At 40.8% G+C, this 14,690-nt stretch overlaps 1 protein-coding gene across 7 annotated transcripts in view; it reads left to right on the top strand.

Annotated features, from left to right (window-relative positions):
• Window positions 1-13,197, top strand: part of Kcnip1 (potassium voltage-gated channel interacting protein 1) — a 364,140-nt gene extending 350,943 nt beyond the window's left edge. For all 7 annotated transcript variants that reach the window (XM_040748435.1, XM_040748436.1, XM_005071947.4 and 4 more), the window contains 3 exons: window positions 7,949-8,053; window positions 9,153-9,215; window positions 12,333-13,197. In XM_040748435.1, the coding sequence (XP_040604369.1) occupies window positions 7,949-8,053; window positions 9,153-9,215; window positions 12,333-12,380 (216 nt within the window). In that variant the 3' untranslated portion in view covers window positions 12,381-13,197. The remainder of the gene's footprint in view (window positions 1-7,948; window positions 8,054-9,152; window positions 9,216-12,332) is intronic.
• Window positions 13,198-14,690: the final 1,493 nt, after the last annotated feature.

Genomic DNA, 14,690 nt, shown 5'->3' with positions numbered 1-14,690 from the left:
TACCCACGGCCCTCTTCTGCCTAACAAAAGCATAGAAGGGGAAGATTGGAAGGGGTGTTCAGTCTTGAAAGAGATGGGGGAGGGAGGGAGGGAGGGAGGGAGGGAGGGAGGGAGGGAGGGAGGGAGGGAGGGAAGGAGGGGGAAGGAAGGAAGACCCCCTAGAGCTATAGAGATCATCTCTATCCTTCACCTCCACTCTTCAAGGTTCTCTCCACAGAGTATACACATAGCTGAGTTCCATGTTCATTCAACCACGTAGGCCCAACACAGATCTGAGAAGTCACTCTGTTTTCTGGGTGCTGGAGGCCAAACAGTGAGAACTCAGATCAGGCTTGGATGTCATGGAGAGTGCCGTAGGATGAACAAGAGCAGATAAATGTAGAAGCATGGGAATATGTTTTAGTAAGAGTCAACAAGGACCTCTATAAGAATGGATGGCCTTCCCAGGCCCAGTCACCCCAGAAGCCAGGAAAAGTGTCCCGGGCAAAAGGAAGAGCCACTAGAGAGGTTCTCAAGGAATGTCCCATGTGCCCTCCAAACACAAAAGCTTGCTGTCAGCTGCAGGCTGGGGTATGAAGAAAAGCCTGGTTGGCTCAAAATGAAGCCTGAAGGTTGTTGGGCTCAATGTTAGAAGACCAGGGTAGATATCCTACTCTGTCTACTGGGGGCTGCTGATTCACTGCAGGGGTTTTGAAAGACACTAGTACTAAAGGTGGTTCAAAGTCAGCAGGAAATTTTGGATAGTCTCCTGTCACTAAGAGAAATAAAATCCACAGACAAATCCTGGGAAAGTTTACGCTCCGGATGGTTTTCTGGCAACTTCTAACACAAACCCTACAAAACTGAGGCAGAAGGAACTTTCTAACTTTTTATTCCATCTAACAATACCCTACTCTCACACTAGAAGTAAGCAAGGCCTTAAGAGAGAAGACAACTGTCCTTAGTTCTCATGATTACAAATGTTAACAAGTTTTATGTAAACATTATCAAACTAAACACATCAATACATTAGAAAGTACAGCATTGGGCAACCTAGTAAGGTTTATTCTAGGAATGCAAGATGGGTTTGACACTCAAAAATCCATGTCATTCACTATATTTACACAATAGAAAAGAAAAACCACATTGACTCACTAAATATAGAAAAAAACGCTTGACATAATTACTTACTACTCATTCATGGTAAAGTTTTTAACAAACCTGGAAGATCACTTTCTCAACCTAATGTCTGATGACTGCTTTTTAAAATCCTGTGCCTAACATCTGCTTACTAGTGAATATTGCATGCTTTCAAGGTCAATAATTAAACAAGGGGCTGGACGGTGGTGGCACACGCCTTTAATCCCAGCACTCAGGAGGCAGAGGCAGGCAGATCTCTGTGAGTTCAAGAGAAACCCTGTCTCAAAAACACAAACAAAAAAATAGTTAAACAAGGAAACCGAGGCAAGAAATAAAACAAGAAGAGACCAAAGTGATGTAGATTGGAAAATAACTAACTTTTTATCTGTAATAAGCATGAGTCTCAAAGAAGTTACTAGGAAGAATCATGAACTTATTCATCAAGGTAACCAGATATGAATTCCATTTTTAAAAAGCAATATATATTGTATTAAGAAATTCCACTTATGATAATACCCATATACATAACTGTTTTTGATAAATTCAACAAAACTGAATTCATACATAGAAAACCAGAAAACACTGCTAAAAGTTGAGATCTAAGTAAACAGATTTGCCATGTTGAACTTCTCAACATGTTAAAATGGAGATTCTTCAAAAATACAACTTGTAGATCCAGTGTAGTCTCAACCAAAATACCCAGCAGATACTTTAAAGAAACTGACAAATGGATCTAAAATGCATATGGAAATGCAAGAACCAAAATAACCAAACTGAGCCCACCTATCTCAGGATTAACATAAAAGGATGGTAATGAGTATACGAGACTTGGCACCATGATAGACACATGGCTTGCCAGATCTGGATGAATGGTCCACAAGGGGCCAGGGACTGTGGCTCAGCTCTCCAGCACTTGCCTAGCAAGTGTAAGACTCTAGGATCAATCCTCTCTATAAATAGACTTGTCCATATTGTCAGTTCAAAAAAGATACCACTGAAACCAAAGAGAATAAAACAATGTCTTGAAAAAATAATCCTGAGACAACTCTACATCCATCTGAAAATGAAACTGGATCTAAGCCTTTACTTCTTGCTGAAAGGAGAAGTTAACATGAAGTGGATATACACATAAACCAAAAAGTAAATGTCATTGTAGTATAGAATGCATAGAAGAAAACACCCTCACCTCTTTGGAGTAGGAAAGAATAGCTTAGGACACATAAGAAGAGACAATAAAAGAAAATTTGATGCTTCTCTTCATCAAAGCTACAATTTTCTGTTCTCAGAAAAATGCTACTTAGAAAAGGGAAATGCAAGCCATAGAGTTGGGGAAATGGCTTGCAAATTATTAGATGACAAAAGGCTGAGGTCCAAATAAATAAGAAATACTTATAATGTTATAAGAAGATAAATAGGCCCACTGAAAATAGATAGTGAGGGGCTACCAAGATGGTTCAGTGGGTAAAGGCACAGGCTGCCAAGCCTGATGATTGGAGTTTTGTCCTTTGAACCCACAAGCTAGAAGGAAAGCACTGACCAACCTCTGACCTCTGATCTCTGATCTCTCTCCTTGCACTGTAACTTGCATGTCTCAACACATTAAATAATGAAATAAATAAATGTTTTAAAAACAACAACAATAGTAATAATATAATAAAATTCTAATAGGTTTTTAAAAGTTAAACAGATACTTCAGAAAATATTAGTAAATGGACAACATTCCCAGGAAATACAGATTTTTTAAACTCTAGTAAACTATGACTATGGGTACACTACAAAGACTGAAAATAAAAAGATCAACAATTCAAGTGTAGGCAAAGATGAGGAACAGTTAGAAACACATACACTACGTGAGAAACAGTGTAGACAATGCTGCTTAGGAAACATTTTAGCATCTTAAATAAAATTGATATCCAACTAATGTACGACCCAGAAACCCCACCCCTAAAAGAAATGAAAATAAGCATGGAGATTTGTATAATACCTTTATCCACAATGGCCCCCAAACTGCAAGCAACCCAAATGCCTTTCAACAGGATGGCAGATAAACATATTGTTGTCTAGCCATCCAGTGAGTACTCAGTAGTAAAAAGTAAATAAATCACTGTCAAATGCAACAGTGGACATGGATTCTGTAACCTCTATGTGCATTAAATATAGACAGACCCAGACTTACAGTATCATCCCATTTGCATCAAAATCTAGAAAATAAAAATAACTTAAATGACCAGAGTTTCATCATCGATGGTTTGATGCCAGGGGTTAGCATACAGCGTAGAAACTTCTTGAGGTGATAAAAAATACAAGTGTTGAGTGTAGGGATGGCACAGCTGTGTACATTTACCAAAGTTTATCAAGCAGGACACTTAAAATGAGTGAGTCTGCTATAATCAAATTATGCTCCAATAAACCCTATTTTTAAAGGGAGATCTCATTTTAAGACAGGAGTGTCTAGACAATAGGAAGTGCTCAAAATGTGTTGAATAAAAAAATTAAAACTTTGACAAAGCATATAAAAGAAAACAAGAATATAATCTCACTTAAAATACACATCACAAATTCTAAACGAAGTGCCAGGAAATTAATCCTGGCACTCTAGTTAAAGGAGCATGTATGACAAGGAACAGGTTTATTGCAGAAGTAATTCAATATAGAAAGTATCTATTGAATAATTCATCATATCAGTACATCAAAAGACTAAGCCATGTGATTCCAAAATCATATTCCATCAAGCTTACCCTATATCATTGATCATTTTTTAAACTCCTAATAAAATACATCGTGAGCATAATAGAATGTGCTCCATCCTCGGCTAGAGCAGAAATGAAGACCAGAATATTTGCGATTGACTCACACCATCTGTTCATACTTCTAAAAGCTCCTCAAATACAGTGAATCAGAAGCACACATCTGGAAATCTAGGCAGCCTTTGTAAGTGACATGATTTTCTTCTCTCTATTTACTTACTTGTTTGCAACAAGGTCTTACACTGTAGCTCAAGCTGACTGGAACATAAATACTATGTAGCCCAAACAGGCCTTGAATGCATGCCTGGTGATCTTCCTGCCTCAGCCTGTTTAGTACTGAGATTACAAGTGTGAGCCTCTGTGCTCAGCAACTTAAGAAGGAAAAGGAGAAGAGAAACTACTTAAATAATTACAACTGAGATAATGTCCAGCAATTAACATATATGCAGAAGTAAACTGGGTGGCCCATGTCTCAGTTATGACTATTTAGAAAGTTGTAACTAAGATATTCTAATTATGTAACAGTAAAATATAATATGCATGTAAAAATAGCTAACTAATTTAAAATGTATTTGTTTCTAACCAAAATAAAATTGTCTGGGGAGAAACATAGCATATTGGAAAAGTCACCAGCTGAAAATAGGAAGAAAGATCATTTTCAAAAAGTGGAAACAGAATTGTGACATAGTATGGTATGGTATGTGAGGAAATGAGGGGGAACAGGAAGACTGGGGGAACAGAGGAGGAAGCTGGGAGCCAACAGTGGATAATGAAATAGATGAGTCCAGGGAAACTGGCCAGCTATGATGCTTCGGCAGTAAGCGAATGAATGTTCTGGATGTCACACATGTAAGTCAGTCACAGGTGACTCCTAACCACGAAAGAACTAGGAATATGGCGAGTGAGGCAGGAAGCAGCCCCCCTCCACGGCCTGTGCTTCAGTTCCTGCCTCCGGGCTCCTGCCTTGAGTTCCTGCCCTGGCTCCCCTTCAGGAGGGACCTGTAAGCTGTAAGATGAGACAAACACTGGTCTCTTCCCAAAAAAAGAAGTAGGTATCACACCTAAACTTAGAATGGGAAAGGCATACAATTAAACACAAAGAAAAGTATTGATGATGTCATCCTGAGTATTTTCATATCCTTCTCCTCAAAAATAAAAAAAAATGCCATGAGCAAAGTTGGAAAGCAGGCAGCACAGCTGCTGAAACATCTGCACCTTGTAGAGAGCCGTGGTGCTTCTTACCAGGCACCAGCTAACAAAGGGTTCAAATCTGCTCCTCTTGAGTCTCCTTGGCGTCATGTCTGGCATCCGGTGCATACTTTAAAAATGCCCCATGAATAAATGTACACATCCCCCAAAGTACGTAAAGAGCTCTCACAATCAGATTAAAAATAAGCACAATGAACAACGCAGAAGAACAAATAGTTTGTGAAAATTCAGAACTAGTCAATGTATGCATTAAAACTCATGAAGAGCCAAAGCTATTAAAACAACCGAATTTCTATCATATCACAAAGGCTCTAGATTCTGAAATTTTTATTTTTTATTGATTGATTAATTTTTTCAGCCCAATCACAGTTTCCGTGGCCCCGACCTTCCCTCCCAGTCCCTCCCCCCAACCTTCCTTCTCCCCACCCCCATCAGTTCCTCTTCCCTTCTCTTCAGAAAATGGCAAGCCTCCCCTGTATATCAGGCAGCTATGGCATGTCAAGTTGCTATAAGACTAGACACCTCCTCTCCTATTAAGGCTGGATGAGTCAACCCAGTAGGAGGAAAGAGTTCCAAAAGCAGTTAACAGAGCCAGAGACAGCCCCTGCTCCACTGTTAGGAATCCCACAAGAAGACCAGCTACACAACTGTAACATATGTGCAAAAGGTTTTATTTTTAATCAGGTATAAATGTATTGAGGGATGAGTTTGTACAGTAGAGGACACCAGACCGCGAGAGTTTGAGTTACAAGCAGTTATAAGTCATCCAACGTGGGTGCTGGGAACAGAACTTGGGTCCTCTGTTAGAGCAGTACACACTCTCTTAACGACTGAGCCATTTTTTCAGACACAGATTTCAAGCACTCGTTAAACAGCAGATAACCATTTAAAATCACAGAAGATTAACAATTACATGTAATTTCATGTTTCAAAAATCACTTTATAAAGGTCTATCGTAGTATTACATCAGTTTCATAGACATGTAAGTTCTTATATACATGTATGATACTCTAAGATATTCAAATACGACTTTACACAGCATCTAGAGAAAAGAGTCTCAGCAGGATTTATGCCACCTGATCTTCAACCTTGGTTCAATACATTTTCCCATCACACTGTTGCATAAACTTACTAACAACTCCTTTTTAAAACGGGCAAAGTAGGCAGAATCATCACCACTAATGTCTTTCAGACATCTCTAGATGGCATAATTAATGGTGGGATGACATGAGCTTGAGTAAGTAGCTTCCTGAGACATTGTCCTGGCAATCATTCTGGAACATTCTTCTCACACTTGCCAGCAACGAGAATCCCAAGCAATCAAAACTGCTTTCTGTCCCTTCTTTGACAAAAAGTTCTCAAGCAGGAAAAAGCTCAGTGACCACACGGGGGGGTGAAAGGCCAGTAAAGTGCATATCTTGAAATGGATATGTGAATACAAGCCCATTTCTTAGTTCTATATGTTGGAAGAGTCCTAGAGAAATGACCGCTGATGAAACACAGATCTTTCTTCCTAAACACCTGTCTCCAATAAAAGAAGCCAGTCTCCTTAGAAAATTGTTTGCCTTGGAACTGGGAAAGGAGGAGAGATATAAAATGAACCTGGATCCTGGTTGAGGCAGATCAAACAACTACAGGCATCAGCCTAGAGGAGTTTTAAATAAGGAAAATTAATCAACAAAATAAAGCATGATAATATTGGATTGTCACCGACAAAATATAATAGATGTTCACAAGTTCAAAGAACTAAATACACAACAAAATAATAAATATGTAAATAAAAGGAGAGAGACATCTCTTGCTTACAGGGGTATTCCAGTACATCTACAATTATTAATAAGCTACTTAAAGAAAGCCTCAAGTACCCTGTGGATGTTGTGCTTTTGGCTTCCTTGTCCAAATTTAAAACAGCAACAGAATCATAGAGGATTTTTTATCTCTGATCTGAAATATTAACTTTCGAAAGGTAATATAGAATTGTCATCAAACAAATACTGCAGTGATCACTTTTGCTGTCAAGGTGTGCTGACAGATACTAAAATCAGAGAGTTGGCAGACACCCTTTAATCAAATAACCAAGTAACCGCCAGTCACAAGACATAGCCACACCCTGAACATCCCTGATGGTGTGCTGACAAGATGCAACAGCCATTGCTTCTACAAAGTCTTGCCCAAGCTGAGGGACCGCCTACAAAACAACAGACCAGCGTTCCCATCACACCTGTCAAAATGCTGAAGACATGAAGAACATATGCCTGGACACAAAGTGCAACCTCAAGTAGAAAAGTATCAGTGGGAAAGTGGATGAGATATGGATAAACTAATTTCCTGTGTTTGATCATTTTTCTATAGTTTTGCAAGTTTTAATATTAAAGAAATTTTAGTAAAAGGTATACATGAGCTCTCTGTATTAGTTTTGCAACTTTTTTATAAGTTTAAAATTATTAATTATAGGTTTAGAGAAAACTTCAAGTGTCCTATTGATAATCCTTATGTTGTTTTTTTTTCTTAACTTAAAATAGCAACAGAACCCGGGAAGGTATTTAAAAGGTTAGTCTAAATCATTAATTTACCTTTAAATCAAAATAACGTTTCATTGTCTCAGTCTGTGGATGGGGAATCCAATGCTGTCCCTCCCTGAAGACAAATCAAGAATAGATAACCACCAAAGATGTCTGAAGGTGGGAAAGAGTCTGCCACTTTCTCTGAGGAAGGAGTTTAATCTAATCCTCTAGTTAACACTCATCTCTTTTAAATAGTCCTCTTAGTCACTCTGGTTGGCAAAAGAAACCCTAAATAATTCCTAAATTATGTCCTCTAAGAAGGTTTGACCTTACGGTCCCAACAGTGTGTACCTCCATGTTCTCTTCCAGGAGATGATGGACATAGTCAAAGCCATCTACGACATGATGGGGAAATACACCTATCCTGTGCTCAAAGAGGACACTCCCAGGCAGCATGTGGATGTCTTCTTCCAGGTATGTATGCATCTGTACACAGGCTTATACAGACTGACCAGGAGATGGTCCTGTGAGGCAGACCAGTGTATGTTACAGAAGAGAGCAAGGAGTCTATTATCATTAACTATAATTGGTAGAGTCCATTTAAAAAGATCCTCACAGGACCTGAGTAGAAAAAGACTTCATTCATCACATCTGTGTACTCACTGCGCATGTTAAAAAGAGGAGTAAATGGAAATTAAGGTAAAGACAAGCTACAAGATCCTTAAGTGGGGGAGTTTAGCCTTGGTCTAGTAAAGGGTGGGTAGATGCTACTGATGACTGAGACGTGACATCCTTAATTTAAAAAAAAGGTTAGCAACATAGAGGACTAAAAAAATGTCAGAATTCACCCTAATCGAAGCCTCCCACTTTGCAGCTAGGAAAAGAGAGATCTCTGCTATCTTTAAAGTTTGCACAGAGGTAGACCAGAGCCTTCTGTGTCCAGTGTTCTTTCTGCCAGATAGAGAGGCCAGCAGAAACCATGTGGAACATATGTGCTGTGATTTGGATATATGTCCAAGGTTCATGGGAGCCTGATCCTCAGTGTGGCAGTGTTTAAGGTCATGGAATCTTTAATGGATGGGGCCTGATGGGAGGTGACTAGGTCCTTGGGCGCATTGCCTCAGAGATACTAGCTCTGTAGCTGCCATGAGCATGAGTTGAATGAGCAAGTCTGGCCCCCTCCTTATTCTCTGGCTTCCTGTTTTGTTGTGTGACCTCTTCCACATGTGCCCACTAAAATGATGCCATCCTTCATGAGGCTTTCAGCAGATAGAAACTGGCGTCCTGGTCTTAAATCTCTCACGCAATAGGAAAAGAAAGCCTCTTTTCTTTATACGGTACCCAGCCTCAATTATTTTGTTGTCATAACAGACGCGGATGACTGCATGTTCGAATGTCACCATAATAGTGTAGCAATGAGGTTAAGTGTTAAGGAAGCTTATAAGGACCACTATAGTATAACCAGGAACCAAATGGCTAGCAAAACACCATCCTGATTCTGGGGTTAACACAGGGAAAGTTCTGAAATGTGAAATTCTATGTTCTGTAGAGACCTCTCTGTTGTGTCTTTCAGAAAATGGATAAAAATAAAGATGGCATCGTAACTTTAGATGAATTTCTTGAATCCTGTCAGGAGGTAAGGACATATCTTGGGACACAATTTCTCTGGGATAGAGAATCTGGGGCATGGAGACTGTGGAGGAAGGATCTGAAATCTTCACATACCTGCAATCCTGGGACTCAGAAGCCCATGTCTCCACACCCCAGCCTGGTCTGCTCAACACAGGACTGAGCAGACAGAGGCACAAGTCTGGGAGATGAGAAGGCCACAAGGTCTTCACAGAATGAGATTTGCCAAACAGGTTGCTCTGTCCTTTTCGCTGCCTCCGTGCCTGTTCCTTGGATAGAGAGGAACAGCTGGAAGACCTTCAACATGATTCTCAATCCAGTAGGCATAGAATTGCCTGAAGTTCTTCCAAAAGCATGTCTGCAAGCTACAATCCCAGACACTCTAGAAGGCTCTAGACAGCACCACCATAATTCAGATACTTTGTACCAAGGCTGCTAGAACTTGCTTGTGCGAAACCAGACTCCTTGAAGCTCTTGTTAGAATGCAGGTGGGGCTGATGGGAAAACCCACAGAACCAGCTGACCCGAACTATTGAGACATAACTGAGTGAGGTCTGACAAATGGGAGATCTGCATAAGACAGAACTAGAGTCCCTTAATATAGATGACAATGGTGTGACCATGGTGAGGCCACTGGCAGGGGGTCCAAGATCTAACACCAATGCACAAACTGACTTAGAGGAGCTCATTCTATATGGAGAGATACCTTACCCAGCATACACAGGGGTTTGGTGGGTAGAGAGGTGCCTTGGTCCTGCCTCAACAAGATGATGGGACAGGCTTAGTAGACTTCCTAGGGAGGCCTCACCCTCTCTGAAGAGCAGATGGGAGGAAGGGGGAGTGGGAATAGCAAGAGGAGAGGAGGGAGGGGACCAGGATTGGAATGTAAAAAGTAAATTTAAAAAAAAAAAGGACACACATATTGTCAAACTACAAAGAAAATAAACAGGGACTGTTGGGGTGCACAAAATCCAGGTGGGCCTGCACAGGTCTGGGGCCAGGCTTGCCTTGTGCTCAGTCCTTAGGAGATGCTGCACCGCTGTTCCTGGGACACTGCTTTGGTTAAGTCTCATGAATAAACTGGCACCAGTGTCCCTGCCAGGCACTGAACTGGAAATAGCTGCTTCATCTTCTTAAATGGTTTATCATCTACCTCAATCCACAGAAGCTCAACCTAAGCCCCCACTAACACAAAGAGCACTAACCAGGCTTCAGCCACAGGAAAAGCCTCCAGGCAGATGTCCCACATGACAGGGTTCCAGATTGTTAACAATTGGGACAGGCTCAACACTGACTTGTTTTGTTGGTTTGGTTTTTGTTTTTCGAGATGGGGTTTCTCTGTGTAACAGTTCTGACTGCCCTGGAACTCTCTGTAGACCAGGCATGCATCAACACTGACCTTTTTAACTGACATTTACTATTGTCCTAGAGTGCCCCTCTGAGCGCTGGCTGTCTGGGACTCCCAAGGAACTTACTAGGTAGCCAGAAGGAAGGACAGCGAGGTAGAGAATGGAATCGGGCCAGCAGCTTCACCTGTGGAGTTACAAATGTTTTAATATTTAATGATTATGACCATGCTAAGTATCTACATCTGTCATTCCAAGAAGAGAAAATTGAGGTACTACAGCGCTAAGGGGCGTGGCTAATGCTGCAATGAGTGACAGAGATGGGTTTTTAGCTCTGCCATGCTAATGTCAAATACCATATCTGACAGAAGTGCTCTTTCTTTAGTTTGCTTTCCAGGTGAGAGAGGCTTTCACACCTTGTTCCTCACACAAGCACATTCCATAGCTATCCTTTATGAAATTCATTTTTCCACCACCTCACAATAGGTAGATATTACACTCAACCCCACTTTATACCCAAGGAAACTAAGATACAGAAAGGTTAAGTACCACAGGCAGGAAGTAAGAGGTTCCAGGCTTGAACACAAGCTGCCTAACTCCAGAACTCCCAGCAACCACAAAGACTCGGATCTTCACAATCAACTTTGTCTCTCTTGATTTTTCTCTATCAAAAGTCTTTCTTAAACTCAGTGGGACACACACACACACACACACACACACAGAGTCAATTTCCTTGAATATTATTTTAGCCAAGTATTGATTTAGAGCTCACAAAGTTTAATATTTCATATTTTCACTATATTTTAATTCGAAATATAGAAGTGTGGTACTCGTGGTACTTAGTATGCAAAGATTTAAGAACTTTATATCTTCAATATTTATGCCTTAGAAGGCTAGGCAGTGGCAATGCACGCCTTTAATCCCAGCACTCAGGAGGCCGGTTGGTGGATCTCTGGGAGTTTGAGGCCAGCCTGTTCTACAGAGCAAGTTCCAGGATAGACTCCAAAACTACATGGAGAAACCCTGTCTCAAAAATCTTGTCTCAAAAAAATAAAAAGAAAGAAACTGATAATTGCTTACCAAGACTGAGTAAAAAGAGAAATGTTTCTTAAATCCTCACATTGCTGATATGAGATGTAAAAATAATATCTACTATCAGTTTTACTGATATTAGAAGATAATAATTTATTCTTAAATAAAATTTGACAATTTTTATAAGATGTACAAATTCCTTCCAAAGCACAGCTTATCAAAACTAATACAAAAAGAAAACAAAATGTAAATATCCCTATGTCTCAAAGACATTGAATCTGTAATTTAAAACTTTACCCAGGAGAAAATGGCAGGCTTAAATAGCTATATGGTACATTCTTGCAAACTTTTAAGGAAGAAATGATACTGGTCCCAAGGAATAGAGAACAAAACAGGACCTTCTCAGCTTGATTGATGAGGCTGTCATAACCCTAAGATGGGAAGTTGCAAGGTTGATTTAACATTCAAGAATTCGCCAGTATAATTAATCACGATAATAGAATAAACAGGAAAAACTTCGATCATCTCCACAGATGTGGAAAATCATTTCATACAAAACATTGGCAAACGCATCTTAAAGAAACACAACTCACTGTTACGCTGGGTCATCGATCTCTCCTAAATGCCAGGGTGTTAGCTAGACCTTGCTTATAATGCTGCAGCATATTTCTTTTAGCATGGGAACCCCACTCTTGAGATTTGCTCAGGTACTCTAACCGTCTTATCTCCCACCACTCTCTTCCCAGGATGACAACATCATGAGATCTCTACAGCTGTTCCAAAACGTTATGTAACTAAGGACACTTGCTGTCCTGCTCTCAGAGACACTGAACAAACACCTCAATGCCCTGATCTGCCCTCGTTCTGATTTTACACACCAACTCTTGGGACAGAAATCCCTTTTTCACTTTGGAAGAATTCTCTGCTGAAGACTTTCTACAAAACCTGGAATCGTGTGGCCCAGTCTCTGATTGTCAATGCTTTCTCCTCACTCCTCCTGAGAGAGACAAGATGAAACCGAGTTTGTATTGAAAGCATGCCCATCTCTTCATGCTGCTGTCCTGTGGAAGGCCCCTCTGCTTGAGCTTAAACAGTAGTGTGCAATTTTATGCTTACATGTCCCCAACTCACTGCCTCCAGGTCAGGCAGACCCTGATGAATCTGGAAGCCAGAGGACCTGAGCCAAATGTCCACCATCCTCTGATGGCCTCCCAAGCCAACGTGCCTGTTTCTCTTCCTCTGGTGGGAAGAAAGAGTGTTATACAGAACAATTAGAGTTTATCGTGACAAGATTGGGAGAAGCAGCACCTAACACATGTAGAATAGGACTGAATTATTAAGCATGGTGTCATCAGATGACCCAAACTGCCCATGTCTTTTGTTTTCAGAGGTAGGGACTAATAATTCTCCCACACTAGCATCTGTGCTCATAGAGCAAGTCTCTTAACACGCCAAGGAGGGAGACCATTCCCAGTGGCCTCTCCCTCCTCTTCATCCCCTGCTCAAGCCCAGCACTGCATGTCCCTCCCAGAAAGTCCAGAATGCCTGCGAAATGCTGTACTTTTATACCCTGTTCTAATCAATAAACAGAACTATTTCGTACACTCTCAATCATTTCCTCCATGATTCCATTGCTCAGGAGAGGTAAATTATGACAAGGGATTATTAGTCAATCCATTCAACCTCAGGTTATTAGTACTTTCTTGGGGCCACAGCTCTATCACCTTTAAACCATCCTCAGTAGCCTCCAATTCAAATGCAGATACTGTGACCAAATGCAACTACAACTTCAAGACAAACCCTTTAACAGCACCTCCTTTTGAACAAGATTTCCCCTCTCAGGATTCCAAGATGGAAAGCCCAGAGCCTGGTGTGGTGCAGCTGGTACAGAGTTGAAAAGAAAGGCCAGACCTCTCTGCTGAGGGGGTGGAGTCCAAAGAATAATCAAGGAGCTTCATCTTATAACCATAAAATGACTACTTGAGTTCAACATGATGTAGTTTTCCCAGTGATGTCACATTAAAAATTTTCTAACAAGAACATCCTTGAAATGATTTATGGATTTATCTGTCAAAGGTTGCATCACAAGTTTTATAGGCTTTCTCTTATTTCATGCTCATGGTAGAACATTCCAGAATTAGATTCTTTGTTTTACTTATGAAGATCCTGAAGCTCAGAGGGGTAAGGTATCCTTCCTCATACAGCACTCCCACTCAGTGAGAAGATTCCCCTTGATCTAAGAAACTGAGAGCATTTCCCACAAATCTCAATCATTTGTGGTCAATCAAGGGAGACAGTGTTCTAGGTTATTCTTTGTTGCAGTGATAAACACCATGATCAAAAGTAAGTTGGGAAGAAAAGGGGTTATGTCATCTTGCACTTTACAGTCTATCATCAGGAAATGCCAAAGCAGCCACTGAATCAGACACCATGAAGGAATGTTGCTTACTGGCTTGCTGCCTAGCTGACTCTGAAGCTCAGGTTCTGCTGCCTTTCTTAACCAGCCCAGGTCCACTTGTCTGGGATCATCCACAATGGGCTAGGTCCTCCCACATCAATCAGCAATCAAGAAAATGTCTCCCAAGGGCATGCCATAGGCCAATCAAATGGAGGTAATTCTTTAACTGAGATTACCTTTGCCCAAGTATGTCTAGGCTTGTGTCAAATTGACAAAACTATGACAAGGGTATTCTTCAAAGCTATTATCAGATGCTGTCATACAGAATGATGCATGAGTCTAGCAGCTGTAGATCTATCACAAGGACAGGCCACCACAGCACCTGTGTACATGAGTTACTCCCAGTCTGCTGACCACTGGCTATTTTCTTTTGCAGTTGGGAACTGTTGGGTCCACAGCTTTGTTCCTTCTCTTTGAGTGTCTTGCATGCAGTCATATGACCTATAAGACTGTTAGACATGTGACTTGTCCCCAGTCAGGCATCCTTCTGGACCCAAGCTTGGCATCTATACTCAAGGCCTCTTATGTGGTCCATGCTGCACCACTAAGCTAAGTGAAGTCTGGACCATTGGTTCTCTACCCTAGCTGTACCTAGGAGCTACCTGGGGAGCTTCTGAAAAATACCAATGCCTATGCCCTACCCAAT

The sequence above is a fragment of the Mesocricetus auratus genome, unplaced genomic scaffold (assembly GCF_017639785.1).
Source record: "Mesocricetus auratus isolate SY011 unplaced genomic scaffold, BCM_Maur_2.0 Super-Scaffold_100007, whole genome shotgun sequence".
Taxonomy (NCBI): domain Eukaryota; kingdom Metazoa; phylum Chordata; class Mammalia; order Rodentia; family Cricetidae; genus Mesocricetus; species Mesocricetus auratus.
Note: the sequence above shows the minus strand (reverse complement) of the source record. Positions and strands in the feature narration are given on the sequence as shown.